Source organism: Pituophis catenifer, unplaced genomic scaffold (genome assembly GCF_029215685.1).
Source record: "Pituophis catenifer annectens isolate HBS135680 unplaced genomic scaffold, rPitCat1.0.hap2 SCAF_2, whole genome shotgun sequence".
NCBI classification, from domain to species: Eukaryota; Metazoa; Chordata; class Lepidosauria; order Squamata; family Colubridae; genus Pituophis; species Pituophis catenifer.
Genome location: NW_027256882.1, coordinates 52,555,091 through 52,575,134, shown reverse-complemented (window position 1 = coordinate 52,575,134; position 20,044 = coordinate 52,555,091). Strand labels below are relative to the sequence as shown.

The 20,044-nt window shown below is 39.4% G+C and overlaps 1 protein-coding gene across 1 annotated transcript in view; it reads left to right on the top strand.

Moving 5' to 3' along the window:
• Nucleotides 1–20,044, top strand: part of LRIG1 (leucine rich repeats and immunoglobulin like domains 1) — a 148,019-nt gene that overhangs the window by 112,574 nt on the left and 15,401 nt on the right. The window contains exons 8-12 of the mRNA XM_070936852.1: nucleotides 1,217–1,360; nucleotides 5,077–5,157; nucleotides 13,954–14,025; nucleotides 17,327–17,398; nucleotides 19,160–19,323. Of these exons, the coding sequence (XP_070792953.1) occupies nucleotides 1,217–1,360; nucleotides 5,077–5,157; nucleotides 13,954–14,025; nucleotides 17,327–17,398; nucleotides 19,160–19,323 (533 nt within the window). The remainder of the gene's footprint in view (nucleotides 1–1,216; nucleotides 1,361–5,076; nucleotides 5,158–13,953; nucleotides 14,026–17,326; nucleotides 17,399–19,159; nucleotides 19,324–20,044) is intronic.

Below are 20,044 nucleotides of genomic sequence, written 5' to 3'. Positions count from 1 at the left end.
TACAGTTCTGACAAAAAAAACAAAACAAAACAACCTGCTGCCAACTATGAGGTTTTTTTAACAGTTGTGCTTAGCGCTATCTGCTAGCATTGGATTTCTTCTATGTAACCCCCTCTGTTCCCCTTTTGAAAAATTCTTTCATCACAGGTGAGGAAATAATGTTGACTGGTTGCCATCTCTTCATAATTTGACACCACAGTCTCCTTGGGAATTAATTTATGTTGTCCCTTGCCTTTTGGAAAGCTTTTCCAAAGGCCTTCCATTGCTCCTACTGGTAGTTATACCAGAGGTGGTATTCAGCAGGTTCTGACCAGTTCTGGAGAACAGGTAGCGGAAATTTTGAGTAGTTCGGAAAACCGGTAAATACTATCTCTGACTGGCCCTGCCCCTATCTATTCTCTGTCTCCCGAGTCCCAGCTGATCAGGAGGAAATGGGGATTTTGCAGTAACCTTCCCCTGCCACGCCCACCATGCCACACCCACCAAGCCATGCCATGCCCACAGAACTGGTAGTAAAAAAAATTGAATCCCACCACTGAGTTATACCATTGCTATCTTGGTGCATGTTTGCAAAAAAACATGTCACATGTTTGCCAAGGAGATAATACCCTTTTTTTATTTAGGAATGTTTCTGTCCTGACTGTCCTGGTTTTGGCAGATATCATTCACTTTTTTATTCCACACTTCACCATAAGCTGTCCTCGACTTAACAATAGTTCATTTAGTGACCCTTTGAAGTTACAATGGCATTGAAAAGACTGATTTATGACCGTTTTTCACCCTTACAATCCTATCTTATGCCCATTTCCTTGGTTCAAAAAAAGGGCAATTCTTTCCATGTTTTAGCAGGATTGCTGTAATATAACTAAGATCCTGAAGATAGCTTGAAGATAATGCACTCTGAAAGCAAACACACTTTGATTTTGCCAATGACTAGATGGAATCTTTGGGTTTAACTCTATGAATAGATTCTGAGAACCTGAAGGAGCTGTTGGGTTAAATCAAATGAATTAGCTTCTGGATTTATTTTGCCCATACAGTAAATATTTTATCTGACTTGGATATTCTTGACCCTGTTTCCATAGGAAAGACATTTAGGATATTCATGAACTAAATTATTTCTAGGACAAAGGAACTATCCAGTAGAATTATCGTCAAGAAGGAAAAATAAATGCTTCACATTGAAATTTTGCTCTTTTTCCCCCCCCCCCCTCAGGTCCTTGTCATTTAACAACTTAACCAGATTGGATAAAGGAAGTTTAGCAGATCTGGGAAGCCTGGAGATCCTTCACCTGAGTCACAATTCCATCAGTCACATTGCAGAAGGGGCATTCAAGGGACTCAAAAGCTTGCGTGTTCTGTACGAGTTTTACATTTTTCTTTTTATTTGTCAGGTTAACTCTTAAGAAGAATAAAAGGGAGATAAGGTTTTGATATTTGCTTTTGCCTTCTCTTTCTTAATTATTAGACAATGAATATCCAAATGTGCTTTTTTCAAAAGGCAACTGGACTTTCTTGGGTTGTTGTTTTTTTTCTTTTGATAACGATTTGCTTGTCATCCAAAAACGCTTCTTCAGTTCTGACTGGTGGGGAATGGAAGGATTTATATTCTTTGCAGTCATCTTGTCATTTGAGGATCGGTGGTTAGCACTCTCTGAAGCCCCTTGAGGGTTTAGTAGTAGCATTACTAGTAGTAGTAGTAATGCTCTCTACATAGGGTAGTAATGCTCTCTCTACATGGGGCTCCCCTTGAGGAGCACCCGGAGGCTCCAACTGTCCAGAATGCGGCCGCGCGGGTGGTTATGGGAGCGACGTGGCGTTCCCATGTAACACCTCTCCTGTGCGAGCTGCACTGGCTCCCGGTGGTCTTCCGGGTGCGCTTCAAGGTCTTGGTTACCACCTTTAGAGCTCTCCATGGCTTAGGACCTGGGTACTTACGAGACCGCCTTCTGCCACCAGTAGCCTCTCACCGGCCAGTATGCTCCCATAAAGAGGGGCTCCTCAGGTGCCGTTGGTCAAACAGTGTCGACTGGCGGCCCCCAGGGGGAGAGCCTTCTCTGTGGGGGCACCTGCCATTTGGAACGAGCTCCCCCCGGAGATACGGAGGATCCCGGATTTACGCACTTTCCGCTGTGCCCTCAAGACCTTTTTATTTCAACAGGCTGGCCTGGCCTAACTTCCTTTTAATTGTTAATTTTAAATTTGTTTTAAAACAATAGGGGTGTTTTAATTTGTTTAATTTAATTTGTTTGGGCCAAATTATTTAATGTGTTTTTACACATTGTTTTTAAATTTTGTATTATGTGTGTTTTATCTTTTGGCTGTTCACCGCCCTGAGTCCTTCGGGAGTAGGGTGGTATATAAATCCAAAATAAAGTAAAAGTAAAGTAAAATTTATCTGCATGCTCAAAGTCTCCTGAATTAAAGTACAAACAAGCTTGGAACATTCTTGGGACTGCTGAAAGGACTGGATTGTATATAGGAGATAGGTAGTGTCGTATCCCTTCTTCTCTATTGAGAGAGGGACTGTTCAGTTTTGAAATAGATGGCTTTTTTTGACTCCTGTTTCAAACGAAAGGAAGAGTGCTAATGACCAGATGACTGCAAAGAATATAAACCGTTCCATTCTCCACCAGTTAGAACTGAAAAACTTCTTGGATGAGAAGTTTTTAAAGGGGGGAAAAAAAAAAAAACCCAAGCAAGTCCAGTTGCCTTTTGGAAAAAGCATCTTTGGGACAACCGTGACTGAATGATTGAGAATCTCCATAGACATTTAGACAACGATGTCTACCCCAAATTTAACACTGTGTGGATGAACTGTACCATAGTAGTTGTTGGTACTGAGAGGACATTAACTGAGGATGACCTTCTCTCCATTTAACAGCTTCTGGGAAACTTCCAGTCTAGCAAATATTGCCTCCAGAGTCAACTAAGGAAGAAAAGTGCCATGAGTGTGTCCAAGGAGACATTTTACTATACTTAAACTATACTTTACTATACCCTATACTTAATGGGATATTTCTTCTTTAACTGAATGAATCTCTGCTTTTATTGACTTGTCATTCTATGTGCACAATTGTTGATCACTTTGGTTTTGTGAAACCCTTAACTGAAAACCAGAATAACTTTATAGGAACCTTGTTGTTGTTGTTTTTTAATAATGTCCTTCCACCAAATGAACAGTTCTCCAAATTACTTATTTAAAATTCTTTTCTCCAAAGCTCTTTTGAAGTTGGAGCTTAATGGCAAAGAAACACAGACTTTCCCCCTTGGTTACTCCACTGTGCAGTTATTTATTCCTTTGATTGAAGTGAGGACGGGCTTTATGTTTCTTTGCCTTTCCCAGACCCACTTTTCAATCCCATGCCTGTTTTCAGAAAGGGCTTGCTCCTAGGCAGCTGGCACAGAAAAGGACGAAAGACTTTCCCAAACTGAAAAGAGTGTTTGGATTGCAGCTAATTCTCGGTCTCCTTTTGTGTCCGGTACACAGAGAGGAAAGAGGGCGGGAGAGCAAGTTCTAATTGAATCAAGAGGAAGGCCCATCAGCCCCTGCACCTGGTGAAAAAGAGCTGGGCATGCTTTAATTACAATCTATTGTTGACAAGCCTTTGGTGGGTGTGAAACTGCTGAAATGAGAAGCTATTCAAATAGAGGTCAGTCCCAGAGACCTCACAGCAGAATGATTAACAAGGCAGTATGCTTTCAGGGCCAGCCAGCCAGAAAGAATAGGAAATTGGCAACAGAGGCTGTGAGAAAAGCAAAGTGAATGCAAAGAAAACTGAACTGGAATACTGGATCCCCTATATGTTGGATTTTTTTTTTTTAAATCATTTATGAGAAAGCATGTTTCTCACAAAAGGATGTTCTTTTTGGAAGAAGCAGTAAACTCACTCTCTTTTTCCTTTTATACAGAATACAAAGTAAAGGTCAATTATCTTTTTTTAAAAAGGGTGCTAGAAAAATTTCACCCCACACTAATTCCCCCCCTCCCCCAAAGTCCTTCACATATTCACAAAGTTCATCTCACATATGGCAGGACGATCATGTGCCAATTCCCAATCCTTCAGAGATCGATTTCTCTTTACAAAAAAAGAAATGGAGGGAAACAAGGAGCTTGCTCTGGAATAAAGAGCAAATGACTCCATGCAAAACATAAAAATAGAAATGACATTGTTAATTCTTGCAGCTCAATCTCTGGACTTCAAATGCCTTGCCATCTACCTCTGGATCCCATTATTTCTCCCCTGATTGCTTCATGGCCTTTATTACCCAGGCCCCACTCTTTTGATTTCAGAGGGGGTGGGGGGTGGGAGGGAGGAGGAGCTCTTTGTAGCCATGTTTATATTACCAACTGAGCTACACCCTAAAACCTGGGAGCCCCCCTCCCGTGACTCAACCCCAGTAAAACCTTAGCGATTGCATCTGTATTTATTTGCATGTTCTCATCCTTACTTGTAGTTGTCTATGAAGATTCTCATTCATCTAGGTCATGGTTGTCTTTTATTTTAAAGACAGCTGGACTTTCTGATTTTTATTTTAAGATTTCGCTTCTCACTTAAGAAGCTTCTTCAGTTCTCAAGAAGCTGAACTGAAGAAGCTTTTTAGATGAGAAGAGAACGTCTTACAGAAAAATCAGAAAGTCCAGTTGCTTTTAAAATAAAAGCACCTTTGGGCTTATTTCTAGTTATTGGTTTTTATCGGATTTATTAAGACCGCCCAATTCCAAGAAGACCCTGGGTGGGTGGGTGGGTGTAAAATAATTTTTTTCTTGCACTTTCTGAATACCAGAAGAAGTAAAGTTGTAACTCAGTTGAAGAGAATCAGGTAGCAGAAACATCATTTGTGGGAGGTTTTTTTTGAAAGAAAACAATACGGAAGAGGTCAGGTCTAGTCAACTAGAGTAAATTATTACTGTTTTTCCACAAATGCTTCAGATGAAAGCTTTATGCTACAGGAACAAAAGGCAGTGTCTTTAGGGAAGGTTTCCTAAAGGTTGGCCTTTGTGAGCCTCTTTGAATGCTGGGCTCACAAACTGGGAAATTGATTGCGATCTTTCTTTTGTCATCCTCTCCCTAGGAATCTGGATCATAACGAAATTTCAGGGACAATAGAAGACACCAGTGGAGCATTTATGGGCCTGGAAAACTTAAGCATGCTGTGAGTATTGGATAACTTTTGCTTCTAGAAAACAAAAGTTGTTTTTCCAAACAACTTTGTATATCTCTGTGTATATTAGGAGTGGGATGGGAGAAAGTGGGACATCTGTTGAGCGTCTATCATGTGCAGGGCAAATATTTTTTAAAACTAGTACTTGCCTTAGAAGCTCACTTGGCCATAATTCAAACTCTGACTATACTTTTTTTTTCTTAGTTTGTAGATCTAAAGAGGATTTTTTTCCCCCCGAAAATAAAATAGAGTCACCTTATTTTATGAATCTCAAATGATAAATTTATTTTGCTTTGTATTCTTGACAAATTGCTTACTTAGTGTCTTCCAGTGAAAGTGAGGCATACATCTGATTTTTCTTTACATTATGTTCAGATGGTGATCTTTTAAACAGAAAATGCACTCAGCTTTTGTTCCAAGGGAGACTATATTACTGATACAGGTAGTCCTTGATCTATGACCGTTCAATCAGCAGTCGTTCCAAGTTACGATACTGCTGAGCAACTGGCAGTTATAACCAGTCCTCAGAGTTCTAGCCTTTCCAGAACCCCTGCAGTGCACTTTGTATCACTTTTTCACAATTTGAGTGCTTGGGAACCCATTCACATTCGCAGTCAGTTGCCCAGCTCTCTATAATCATCTGATCGCCATTTGCAACTTCCCTGCTAATTTCCCTATGAAATCAGTGGGGAATATAGCAAATCACGAAAGTTAATTTCCCTCAGCCACCTAGCCTCCCCTAGCTCTTCTGGACTGAAACCATGCCAACTCGTGCACCCCTGTGCACCCTCCTCATTCACATATACCAACACACACACACACACACCCCAACCTGTGCCATGCATCTTACCAGACATGGTGTCTCTCGCATACCCTCATGAACCTGCCCAAGCCTGCCACACCTCTTGTCCTTCCTTCCCAACCTGTACTGCACTTCTTGAGGTCACATCTCTTCACACCTTCCTAGACATCGTGGTGTAGTGTTTAGAATGCAGTATTGCAGGCAAACTCTTCCCACTGCGAGGAGTTCGATCCTGACCGGCTCAAGGTTGACTCAGCCTTCCATCCTTCCGAGGTTGGTAAAATGAGGATCCAGATTGTTGGGGGCGATTGGCTGACTCTGTAAACTGCTTAGAGACTGAAAGCTGGAAGATGTCGTGAATTAAGAGAAACCATTCTACAAACATATTAAAGCCGTACAAGAAAAATTAAAAACAAGGATATTCTTGTACACTAGTTTTAATGCAGGAAGATATAAATTCATAGCATCAGTGAAGATTTTGTTCTATAAAAAAGATAATGACTTCCAATGTAGCATGGTAATTTAATTCAGTTTTAAGCCCCAAAACTGTGAGCCGTAGTTGTCCAGGAAAACACTAAAAAGTGATTTGGGATAAACATCTAACCTTGGAAAATTGAGGAAAACATGGAAGAAGAATTTCTGTTTTCAAATTAACCAAGTGTCCAACTATATGAGTGATGATTACTTTTTATTGAGAAGCTGTAGAGGATTCCTGTTTCCCCTAATCCTTTGATATGCCTGCAGGAGACCATTACATGGCATACTGTGAAATTGACTAAAAGCTTAGCTTTGTTCGGATATTAGGCCTCACATGATTACAGATGCGTGAAGGAGAGAATGATCCTCACTTGATGCCCCCACCATTAGCATTATGTCTGTTGAAGGCACCATGCCCTCTAATTGGCATACTAGGCAGCTAACTAGGAAGGGGCCACTCTGAACAAAAATTAGAATTTAGTGTGATCAAGTTCCTTAATTCTGCGGTGTGTGTGTGTGTGTGTGTGTGTGTGTGTGTGTGTGTGTGTGTGTGTGGCGTCTGCAGAGGGAGAGAGAGCATATTTCTCCTTTCAGAACATGCCCTACAGAGTGAAGTTGGTGGGTGGGCTGTAGAATTGGCAAAAAACACATCAGCAGGAACAAGCTAGTGACTATGCCCATGCATACTCACACACATATGTGCTTCATTGGAGCAGAGGAGAGAAAGTTATCCATACTCATTTAAGCCTAGACACCAATGTGGGCAAAGCCAGGTTGTCAGGTAACCTGGCGTTGGGGGTAACACTCCCAACGAAAGGAAACTCGTGAGGCTTGAGTTTCCTCAAAGTTCCATTTTATTAGAGATGTCATATTGGCACATCTGGGGAAACCCGAATCTGAAAGCTTCCAGGTTTTTCCCACCCAAAAGAAAGTCCAAGTCCCTTCCCCTGCACCCACATGCCCATCACATGATCCAATCCAAACACCGTCCCAACTGGAGATGCCTCCCAGTTATAGTCGTCCAGGTGCAGGGCAAGATGACCTTGACTTTCTGAGAAAGGAATGTTATTATGTCTATATATATCACCCTGGCTCCATACAATCCCCCCTCCCTGTTTCCTACAGTAGTAAATGTGACAGGCCTGAAGGCCCAAGACAGGCCTGACACAGGTAAGGGAAAAGGAGGAATATGTTTCTCCTTGGTGTTCTCTGATCTTGGTTGTTTTTTTGCAGACATTTCATTACCAAACTAGGTAATATCATCAGTGCTCATAGGGAATGGGAGGAATGCTTCTAAAAAAAGTAGATAGGTACTCTGTAGAAAGAGCTCTGCACCTATAGATTGGCGCCATGCGAGAGACGGGGGGAGGGGGGAGAGAGAGAGGGGGAGAGAGAGAGGGAGGAAGAGAGAGAGAGAGAGAGAGAGAGACTTAAGAGGAAACCTCCACATGAATTAATAATTACTTCAGTGTTTTGGAGACAGTTTTAAGAGCTGTTCCTCTTTTGATCTGTGTGGACAAGCTACTGAAAGAAGATTTCAGTGAGTACGAAAGCACCTTGTTCATCATAGTGGAGGTGTTAACAGAGAGAAAGGGACAAGCAAAGACGTTAGCCTTCTCTGAATTATAGATGACATTTTCCACTGAGGAGAGAGCAAGCTTAAATTAAAACCTTCCCTCAGAAGAACAATTAAAACATTACACTGGCAAAAACTGATGTCTAGAAATAGCTCTAATTATTTAGACCTTGTATTTCTTTGCAATTTTGAAAAGGCAACAGTTGTCCATGGGGCTGATTTTAGTTCCATTCTTCTTAGCGACAAAAAAATTAAAAAAATAAACATGGCCGTATCCAGAAGCTGTGGATATTTTTCTTCATAACATTCCTGCAATTAGTTAAAATGGGAACAGAGATGTCACTGTATTCTATGCTCTGTGCACCTTTTATATATTTGTACTTTTACTTCATCCAGTTTATATGCTGCTCAATTTAAAAAGGAAAAAAAAACTGTTTTCCTCTGCAGTAAATTTAAATATAATTACAAAATTATTAATTTAAAAACTCACTTTTTGCTACCATCCATTTTTTTCCTAATAATCAAAACCACAAGTCATATGTTCATATTTTTCCATGTTTCTTGCAAAAGAATCTATAAAGTCTATAAAAATCAGCCATTTATGAGCATGCAGAGATAGCGTACTTTCCTTGATTAAATCTTTTCTGTGATCAAGGAAGTTATGCTAGCTATCTCTGCATGTTCCATCATCAATTATTCCTCCATTGTGGAGGAATAATTGAACCTTTCCCCCACCTTTTAAGTTTGAGGTGGTCTTTAACTAACTGCTGGTTGTGTTGGGCCATTTGCAACTAAACTATGTGAGGATAGTGTGTTGATTCTCTTTTCCATCCATAATGGAAAAACCTTCCTCTTGAGAGACCTCCTGGAAATGCTCAACCAAGTGCTGAGACTCAGAAATTTGTCAGGAATTTGGCTTTCTCATACAGCTTTTGTCCCCAGAGTTTTATTGAGGAAAAACCAAGACAATTAAATCAATTTTTAAAATTCAAAATGCAGACATGACCTAATTACACATCTCAATGGTGGAACATGAAGAATAGTCTAACCCTGATCTATAAAAACCGGTCAGAGGACCCAAGTATCTTTATGAAGTCCTCAAATATTCAAATCCCGAGTAACTTCTTTCTTCTCACCTTTTTTTTTGGAGAATTTTTTGTTTTACTTTCTTGAGACACACATTCATGTGTGTAAGAATTGAAGATTAGATTACATATGATGCATCTGTCACAGAAAACAGATTGTACAAACTTGTTTTGTAATTTCTTTTTTTACCTAATTGCTGCTGCTTCTTGATTATATTGAAAAGCAACATTCAACTAAGCAAATCTGATTTTCTTGGGATAGCTTGCTTCTCCAGTTAGGCTCTGTTCTTTTATATCATTAGTCATTCTCAACTATTGGGATTTACCAAAGAAGACATATGGGATCTTCTTTCTAAAAATAGCCACCCATCAAAGTTATTTATATAAAGCACCGAAATAATATTTTGCTTTCCTTAGATTACTTGCCAAATGTTTCCATCCCTCAATATACAGATAGTCCTTGATTTACAACCTCAGTTGAACCCAAAATTTCTCCTGTTAAGCGAAACGTTTTATGGCCTTTCTTGCCCCAGTTGTTAAGTGAATCTCTGCAGTTGTTAAGCTCGTAACATAGTTGTTAGTGGATCTGATTTTCTCATTGTTGTCAGAAGATCGCAAAAGGTGATCATATGACGCTGCAACTGTCATAAATATGAGTCAGTTGCCACTTGTCTGAATTTTGATCACGTGACCATGAGAATGCTGCAACATTGCTAGGTGTGAAAAATGGTGGTCATAAGTCACTAGCAGGATCTTGAACCTAGCTTGTTCCTCATAAAGGTTTCACATTTAGACACATGGTTTCCTAATTTTAGAATTTGGTCAAGGTATTTATTTTTTTAAAAAAAATGCCTTTATAATATTTTAATGCTTTCCATTCTTTTTTAAAAAATTGTCAAGAAAAGTGCAGAGTATGAATAACCTAGATTTCTTTATGATAGAGCTAGCCAAATAGACATCAAAGAGTACAGTTTGATGGAAGGCCTATCTCAATATCTATGGACAATCACAATACATTGAATATAGTGTGTAAGATTCACAAGTTGAACAGTTTCTCTGACCTTCCTAGGTTCTAATTGTTCTTGATTCGTGTCTTTATTCAGGGGAGAGTTGCAGGAATATTTATATTAACAAAAAGCTGAAATTGAAGAAGCATTCCAAAAGTCCCCGTACCGTATCCTCCTGAATTAATTTGTTGCAGAAGTTTAATCTCTTCTGTCATCAGGATTCAGGATGGGCTATATTGCACTTTTAAAAAAGAAGAAAGAAAAATGCTAGAAATCAGATAAGTAACAGAACAATACTATCAATATTATCTCAAACCAAGCTCCGCAGGGCCAATTTAGCTCCAGCTATGGGGCGCCAGCAAAATTAGGAAAGAGTTCAAACATTTCTTGGATTGTAGGAATCAAGTATCTATCAGATTTGATTTCATGATCAGAATATTTGAATGTCTCTCTGCGGCGATTTCTCTATGAGGAAGGCAGAGCCAAACAGTATGCTAGAATTGACTTGCATTGCCTTTTTTTAAAAAAGTACGCTTCTTACTTAATATATATTGCAAAGTGTAAGGAAGTTATTAAAGATTGTACTAATTATTACTGTTGTAGTTATAAGCTAAAGGAAATAAAAGAATAAAAAATAGAAGGGCCTGGTAGCTCAGCAGACTAATAGCATTGTGATTAACACCAGCTGTCTGCAATTACTGTAAATTCGAATCTCACCAGGCTCAAGGTTGACTCAGCCTTCCATCCTGATTTATAGGGGTCTGCCGTAGGGATGGACATGAGGCTTTCCTTGACTCCTTGATTTCACATTAGTCTAGTGAAGAGAAGGGCCAGGGGAGACATCATAGCACTGTTCCAGTATTTGAGGGGCTGCCACAGGGAAGAAGGGTCAAGCCATTTTCCAAGGCACCTGAAGGCCAGGCAAGGAATAATGGACAGAAACTGATCAAGGAGAGATTCATCCTAGAAATAAGGAGAAATTTTCTGACGGTGAGAACAGTCAACCAATGGAACAGTTTGCTTTCGGAAGTTGTGGGAGCTTCATCACTTTCAAGAAGAGATTGGACTGCCATTTGTCAGAAATGGTGTAGGGTCTCCTGCTTGGGCAGGAGGTTGGATTAGATGACCTACAAGGTCCCTTCCAACTCTGTTAATCTGTAATTATTTTCTTTCCACAGTAAGGATCTGATTGATAGTCATCAGTTGAGATAGGAAACACTACTAGAGAGAATACCTGTGGACAGGAATCAGGTCTTGGTACACAGTATCAGTCTTGGTATTCATATGAATTTTTTATAACACCTTTAAGCAAAGAAGGGTGACCAAACTCATCTCAAAGGGGCCTGGTGGCACAGCAGACTAATAGCCTGTTATTAACATTCAGTTGCCTGCAATTACTGCAAGTTCGAATCTCCCCAGGCTCAAGGTTGACTCAGCCTTCCATCCTTTCTAAGGTAGGTAAATTGAGGACCCAGTTTGTGGGGGCAATAAGCTGACTTTGTATAAATATACAAAAGTATGAAGGCTATTGCTTAACGCATTGTAAGCCGCCCTGAGTCTCAGGAGAAGGGCGGCATATAAATCAATTTTTTTTAAAAAAAGGTGCAGAAAAGAAAGAAACAGAAAAGAAAGAAAAAAAATAAGAATATAATAAAAAGAAAAGGATGAATAAGTTAACATTATATCTGTAAATATTTATATATAGTAAGAAATGGATCACCGTTATATAGCTGAAAAAGAAATTAAGATTCTTGTATATGTTGTATGTCTATGTATGTCTTTTTAACTATGTTTAAAATAAAAAGCTTAATAAAAAAAATAAAGAAAAAGAAAAAATATATAAGGAAGCAATTTGCTTCTTCATTACAAAAAGTATAAACATTTTAATCACATACTACCTTCTTTTATGCAACAAACTTCTTTCCATATCTCATCTCGTATTGGTAAACTAATCCATAAAACATCATTTCAGTCCTGATTATACCAAAAGTCCATTAAGTCCATCTTTTTGCTGTTTGTCCCCCCCCCCCAATTTGTTTAAATTCCTAAACTTGGCAGTCCAAAGGTGCCTAATAGGTAAAAAGTAGTTAAGACACAATTTGCAAATGTGATTAAAAAAGAAGTATCTGAACATGGTATCTTCTCAAAGGCACTAACCACCAGTTACTGGTTTCAACCAGTTTGACAAAAAGTTGACTATTCTTTCATCTCTCAGAGCTCTATTGTGCAGTCCCCTTGTGAGTAGCAACTGTCTAGAGCACGTGTGGCCAATATCCAGAGAGGAATTACAAAAAGCCAGTATCCTTGAGTTTTCATTCTGCGGTGTTGTTTGCTCTGCTTTTTGTGGAGCAATCTTCAGTCTTCCATTTCTTGTAAGTTAGTAAGTAAGGGTAAGTTAGAGGATAACAAAGCTAAAACCAGATGTTACAATGTGCCATACCGAGACTTTTAGTCACCTTGGCTACTAGAAGGAAACTGCCATATTTTTTTTGCTAAGAAAAAAATATCATCTTTAAAAAAAACCCTAATTTCCCATCTTGGCTTGCTTATAGGTTCTGTTGGTAAGCAACTTCATAGGCATTCACTGGAAAAAAGTATCTTTCAGTGTACTTTGAGTTCATGATCAGATCAATGCTATTTTTCTATAATTAGAAGAGAATATCTAAATTCTATATGAAACGTTTGGAATAAAAAGACCTTGAAATACTTTTGTCACGGTTTGTCACAGCAAGTCAGAAGAGAATCTATGAGGTAAGGTAGCACTAGAAAATAAAATGTTGATAACTTTTTGTATAACAAATTTCCAAGGGAGAAAGAGAGTTCTACCCAAGTTATCTTGTCCCTGAACTTTGAAAAACATTGACTAAACTTTCTATGGTGGGGGTAACATATTCTTCAAAAAATTCTCTGTCCTCTCCTCAAACATAGCATGAAAACCCCCAAATCAAATGTCTGTATTACAGCCTTTGATCAGCCTTTTCAACAAAAGAGTATAGTAAAAAGGGAAGTGGTTTAACATGGCAATTTATTATTGGAAAAAAATAATAGGGCAATAAAACAACATATGTAATTAAAAAATTTGCACAGTTGAATAATTTGATGAAGGTCTTCTGATATGTGAGTGTGGGATTATTAGCATCCCTTAAAAATAATAAACATAATATTTATCTGTATGGCCCTCGTATTTGGAAATGATTGGGCCATTAGAGCATATCTTGGGGCATCATAGAAAGGCTAAGAGTTTCTACCTCCCTGGATTCATGCCGTCAAAGTCTCTGTAAATGAGGAATCCTATGAAATCTTCCCGGCAGTAGAGCTGATAGGAGGACATCAAAGTGGGATCTGGAGAAGGTCCATCTATAGTGTGAAACTTTGAAAAAGTCTGAAACGTTGTGGTCTGTTTTGAAAGCTGCTTATTACCAACTGTGAAAAGAGCAAGGGTGAACTGCCCAGTGGTGAATCCAATGTCTTGTTTAAATGGTGTATGGGTTGATAAGCCAAGGTCAGCTTACATCCTGACTAGCCTTCCCCCCTTTCCAGAGCCAAGCTGCACTTCTTAACCCAACACAGAATGTCCTGGATAAAGCTATCATCACTATTAAGCTCTAATAAAGATAAAGGTATTTAATTTCAGGGAAAGGGAGAGAGTATGCTTCCTTAATCTTGACAGATTGTATTTCCAGCGCCTTACATGGAGATGGTTCATCAGATAGATGCTGGCTAATTGGGGTCTTTTCTTCCCCTCTTGCCTCTCTTTCTCCCCCCCCCCCCCCACCCTCCTCCCCCTCCTCCTCCTCTGGCTGCTGCTTATCTGGCTTGCTGGGTGTTTGGCAACTGCAGGACTCTGTTTGGAAACAAGATCAAGTCTGTGGCCAAGGAGGCGTTCTCCGGCTTGGAGGCCCTGGAACACCTGTGAGTAACCCACAAGGCTTTGCAGGTTGGGAGAGGAGGGGCTGGGTGGGAAAGGGGAGGCTTGCCAGGAATGGCTGCTGCAACGGCCTGCAAGCAATTTAATAGCATCTTTGTAAACTGAGAAGCTCCCTTCCTGAGAGCCAGCTGCTTCCTTCTCATTATAAGTCAGCTCCAACTTTGGCTCTGCTTTTTTTAAAAAATCCCTCTTAGGAAGAAAGTTTGTAGAGCACATGACCAGTTACATGGTGTGTTTTTTTTAAAAAAAAACCTATATTGGAATGGCTCTTTTTTATTCACAAAAATCTAAACCTTCCTGAGAAATTTTCCTCCTTTCCCAAAAGTTTGAAGTTGCACCTTTTGATTTTTTTTTGCTCTGTTCTTCCTTGGCACTGAGCATATCTACAAAAAAGTTGGGGTCAAAATATCTCACCATTATCTTTGCTGGGGGGGGGGGGGAAACAAGCCTTGCAATTTTAATTGCTCTTCTATACCATTGCCTGAATATATTTACAATAAATTAGGCTGGAGTGGCAGGAAAGCTCGCTGAATATCAGAGGATTGACATCTCTTGTCTTCTTGAATATTGCCACTCGTGTAGATGGCAACTTTGATCAAGATCGGCTCTACTCCCATCATCCTCGCTTTGACTCCCTCTGCTGGCATTTGGTAGAAAATAAGTCTATAATATAGGGATGCGGTGGCTCAGTGGCTAAGACGCTGAGCTTGTCGATCGAAAGGTCGGCAGTTCAGTGGTTCGAATCCCTAGTGCCGCTTAACGCGGTGAGCTCCTGTTACTTGTCCCAGCTTCTGCCAAGCTAGCCGTTTAAAAAGCACATAAAAAATGCAAGTAGAAAAATAGGGACCACCTTTGGTGGGAAGGTAACAGCGTTCCGTGCACCTTTGGTGTTTAGTCCTGCCGGCCACATGACCACGGAGACGTCTTCGGACAGTGCTGGTTCTTCGGCTTTAAAACGGAGATGAGCACCGCCCCCTAGAGTCGGGAACGACTAGCACATATGTGCAAGGAGAACCTTTACCTTTACCTTTTAAGTCTATAATATTAAGAGTCCTAAAGACCCCTGGGGTTATTCTGCTTGAGGGTTGTTTGTTTTGCTTTGTTTTTTATACTTGCTAATTTTTTAAACACATACTTGCAAAATCCAAAGAGAGACAACACTATTTTAGAAGAGGCATTTCTACTACCTACTTTTTTACATAACTTGTTTTGAACAGAGAATGAATTGGAGAGTTGGCATTGAAGGCCCCTTCCGCCCTCCCCCCTCCTGCCACTCTCTTACTTTGTGCAAAAAATCTCCCCAGAACATGGATAATTCTTCTGCAAGGATTGATCCTGTTTTAAAATGTCTGCTCATTTTCCACATCCTTGCTGTTTTTACTCATGTGCAAATGACTACAAATTACAACGAAGACATCTTTACTTGGGGACCAGCCAATTAAAGACATTTTAATTGTAACGTGTGTTTCTATGAAGTAGATTTTGGAGTTGGTTCTTTGCTGTTTTTCCCCCGGCATAGTTGGCTGGAGTTCTGAAATTCTCTTCTCTCTGTTCTTTCTATCTTGCCCAAATCTTATTGCAAAGGAGGAGTGGGGTTCCTTTGGAAAGGGGTTGGGTGGGTGGAGGGGGTTAAAGTTTAAAATACTACATGTTCTTTGCTTCAAGTACAGTTTTTCAGCAATTGGCCAGATGAAATGCTAAAAACTTTTGTATTTAAAATGCTGGCAGATTTACTAAGCAGTTGGAACGGAGTTATGTGTGCAAATGTACTATTTTTAAAAAATCCACCGTAAACTACTAAAATAATAATAATGGGTTGAGAATAGTACTACTTATGGTCCAGTTCATATGTAACATTAAAACACAAGAATAAGATGTAGCACATTTTATTTCAGTTTTGTGCTGAAAAACTTATCTCTAAGGCATTATATGCAGTTAACCTGTATCTTCAAGGTTGACTCAGCCTTCCATCCTTCCGAGATAGGTAAAATGAGGAGCCAGATTGTTGGGGGCGATATGTTGACTCTGTAAACCGCTTAGAGAGTGCTGTAAAGCACTATGAAGCGGCATATAAGACTAAGTGCTATTGCTATCTTATAAGAACCGTGGTGGCGCAGTGGTTAGAATGAAGTACTGCAGGCTACTTCTGCTGAGTGCCGGCTGCCACCAGTTCGGCAGTTCGAGTCTCACTGGCTCAAGGTTGACTCAGCCTTCCATCCTTCCGAGGTCAGTGAAATGAGATTGTTGGAGGCAATCTGCTGACTGTAAACCACTTAGAGAGGGCTGTAAAGCACTGTGAAGCAGCATAGACTTATATAAGTCTATGTGCTATTGCTATTTGTATCTTAACTGGCTAGCAAAAAAATATACAGGTAGTCCATGCTTAACAATCACAATTGGGACTATAATATGGTTGTTAGCAAGATACTATATGACCTCAATAGAGTTATAACATCACTCCCACCACTTCTAAGCCAGGGGTGTCAAACTTGCGGCATCACGTTGTCATCACATGATGTATCGCAACTTTTTTCCCCTTCGCTAAAATGAGGGGGGCACATGGCCAGCACATAACATAACTGCCCTGCGGGCGCAAGTTTGACACCCCTGCCCTAAGCAATCTCCTGTAGTTATTAAGCAAGACATAATGTGGTTGTGACTTGTGATTTACTGCCAGCTTCTCTATTGACACTGCTATTCATAAACTGGCTGTGAAGTGCATAAAGGTGATCATGTGACCACAGGATACTGGAAAGTTATAAAGACTGCAAAACCCCCAAATCTCTATCGTCTGACCATGGGATGCTGCCGTGATTGTAAATGCAAGAACAAGTGTTTACTTTACTTTTTCAGCGCCATTGTAATTGTGAATGGTTGCTCAACAGGGCAATCTTTAAGCGAGGACTACCTGTATAAAATAAATAAAATTGGCTTTTTTTCATTAATCACCATTGGGATTCAATAGAAATAATAATAATAATAATAATAATAATAATAATAATAATAATAATAATAATAATAATAATAATAATAATAGAAATTGGATGGGAAGGGAAAGTGGACAGGTGAGAGATTCACTATTACATGTCTTGATAAAGTTAGTATGATGCATAAATGCATTCGGGCCCTAATTCTGCACATCCTCTATTTAACGAGGATATTATGAATAAGTGGGAAATCACAAAGTGCTGTATTAAAGAAACTACGCCTGCAGAGTTATTCTTGTGACACCATGGTACATCTATGTATGTCTGTAAATTAAAATAAATGCTTTACTTTCTATAGGAACCTTGGGAATAACGCCATACGGTCTATTCAAGAGGATGCCTTTACAAAGCTGAAAAACCTGAAAGAACTGTAAGGAATGAATCCTTTTGCTGTATATTTTGGTCCATTTTTGTGGCATTTCCTCCGGCGACTCCTCCCTCCAATAGCTCTTTTCCATATTATCAATAATTCCATTGTTCCCTGCACTCTTCTTCTTACAAGCTATTTTTGCGAGAGAGCAGATGTCAGATAGTAAAATTCCATAACTAGTGAAATTAGATCTTCCTTGTGGTTGATTTCATTGGGCTGCAGCTCTGCCTTTTTCCATTGTGCTCAGGAAGTCCAAACTCCCATCCTCTCGTCATATAGATCATATAGTAAAATACCTGCCCTCCTCATTCCCCCCCCCCCCATTTTATATCCGTATGATGAAATTTCAGTCTTTGAATTTGATCCTTGAACCCATTTAGAAGGGGAGAATCACAAATGGTATCCGCAGAAGAGAATATTTGTAACTCGGCAATGAACTTGGGTTCTTGGTGCTCTCTGAAATTGGTTGTCTTCTTATAGACGTTTCATTATTCAACTGCTAGCACTGATGATGTTACCTGGTTGGATAATGAAATGTCTGCAAGAAAGCAGTGAAGCTCAGAATTACAAATGGATTAGCAGGTTTGTCACTTCAACTATGTCAGCAGAACCTTGTTTCTCACATTCTCTTCTGCGATATACTGTATATTCTGTTCTTTCCCTTGCTTTAAAATAGTGTGTGGCCTCTACAGATGTCCAGAAGCTAAACTTACAAGTTCATTGTTGAAGGAGGGTGGGGAACCCATGTATGGCTCTGTCCAAAATCAACCACAAATCACTGAAACTTTATTTTATTTAAACATAGAGTGGAGTGGTTTATTTATGTGGTAAACCCATGTTACCAACTGATATTTGTAGATTTAAAGGGTGTATTCCTTTCCACTTCAGGTATTGGCACAACTATTTAGAAATATGTAAAGTAATTTGGAAGATCTACCTCAAAAGAAATGGATGACCACTAAACTAGGTTTTAAGTATAAATCAAAAGCTTAATGAAGAATGGGTTTACAAATGGCTGTGAATTAAAGAATTTTTCAAAAGCTGATTGTTGTTACGCAGCAAAAGTCAAAATTAATTGTCACAATACACAATACCTTATGCTGTGCTTGAGAGCTTCCCAAAGAATTCTAATAGCTGTTGCGGAAAGGAAAATGCTGGATTAAATATATACGGTATGCTAAACGAGTTTTCTTATATTCTGAATTTCAAACATGTTTTTGGTAATCTTTCCATCTTTAAATTTTGAACTTTTCCCTTTTAGAAGTGTTATTACTTGCCTATTAGATTGGGGTTATCCAGATGTTATCTACTGCAGAATATACATTTAAACACTGTATTAAAGAATGAAATTAGCACTTGCAGGATGTGACCATGGTCTGCTTAAATTGGGGGCTATATCTTTAAATGACACTTTTCCAAGTAAAATTAAAATTCCTCCACCCACCCCCACCCCCACCTCCCACACACATCATTTACAGACAATAGCCTTGTATGAATCTGTTTGGATTCAGATGGTTAAATGAATCAGTTTGGAAAGCCAACTGAGTTTGGAGCAAAGCCTTTTCTGTACAGGTACAAAATGATGTGTTGGACTGGCATGGAGGCAGACTATTGAATAATTTGGTTCAAGGATGATATTCATATAACAACTAATACAGGTCATCTTCACACACTTGCCGTATGAACATTTTTAACACTTCTGTTGCAAGTTTTTTGAAAACATTTTATTCTTTTCCTTTGTTTTTCTTTGCTTTCTCCCAGCCGCATCAACAGCGAGAGCTTCCTCTGTGATTGTCAGCTCAAGTGGTTGCCACTTTGGTTAACCAAGAAAAAACAACAGCTGCTTGTGGAAGCCACCTGTGCCCACCCGGAATCATTAAAGGGCAAAAATATTCTTGAAGTGGTCCCAGAAAGTTTTGTATGTGGTGAGTCTTCGCTGCCGCATGGTAATTTTGAGGTTGCTTTGGAGGGTAGCCCTGACGCAGGAATGACTATGTATTTTGTGGTCAGCTTATTATTTCATATGCAGTGGAGTGTAGCATCTCCTTTCGTGGTCTGCCTTCACCATTGAGAAGAACTGTAAATCACATTCACAACATCTATCGGGAGCAGTGATCCCAAATGAGCTTGGGGACTCATTTGGTGGTCATGGAAATTTGATGATAGAAGGGGTTAGAGCTTGGATGAGAAAGCAGTAACAGCCTTTCTGAGTAGCATATCCTGCTTTGATTCATTTTAATTTGGGCTCCAGCTTGGTTGAGGCTGCCTTGACTGCTCCATCCACTGATTTTTCTTGATTGATTTGTTTTCTTTTAGCACAAAACAAAAACCATTCTATTTGCTCTTGTTAAAGGAAGGATGTTCCCAGCTTTTTTGTTGTCCTTATATTCGTTATTTGTGTATTCCGTTAGTTTTTTTTTTTAATACTACTTTGAGGACTCAAAACATGACTAAACTCATCTCAATGGATAAGTAGAAATTATCGGATCAGTACAGGAAATCTAAAAAGGAAGCTGACTTCATAAAATGTGCTTTGGTACCAGTGCTTGAGAGCCAATATCAGAGAAAATGAAATCCTTACAAGCATAGGTGAATAATTTGCATCTTATTTTGTGGGCAGCTCAGAGTTAGTCGTGAGACAGACTC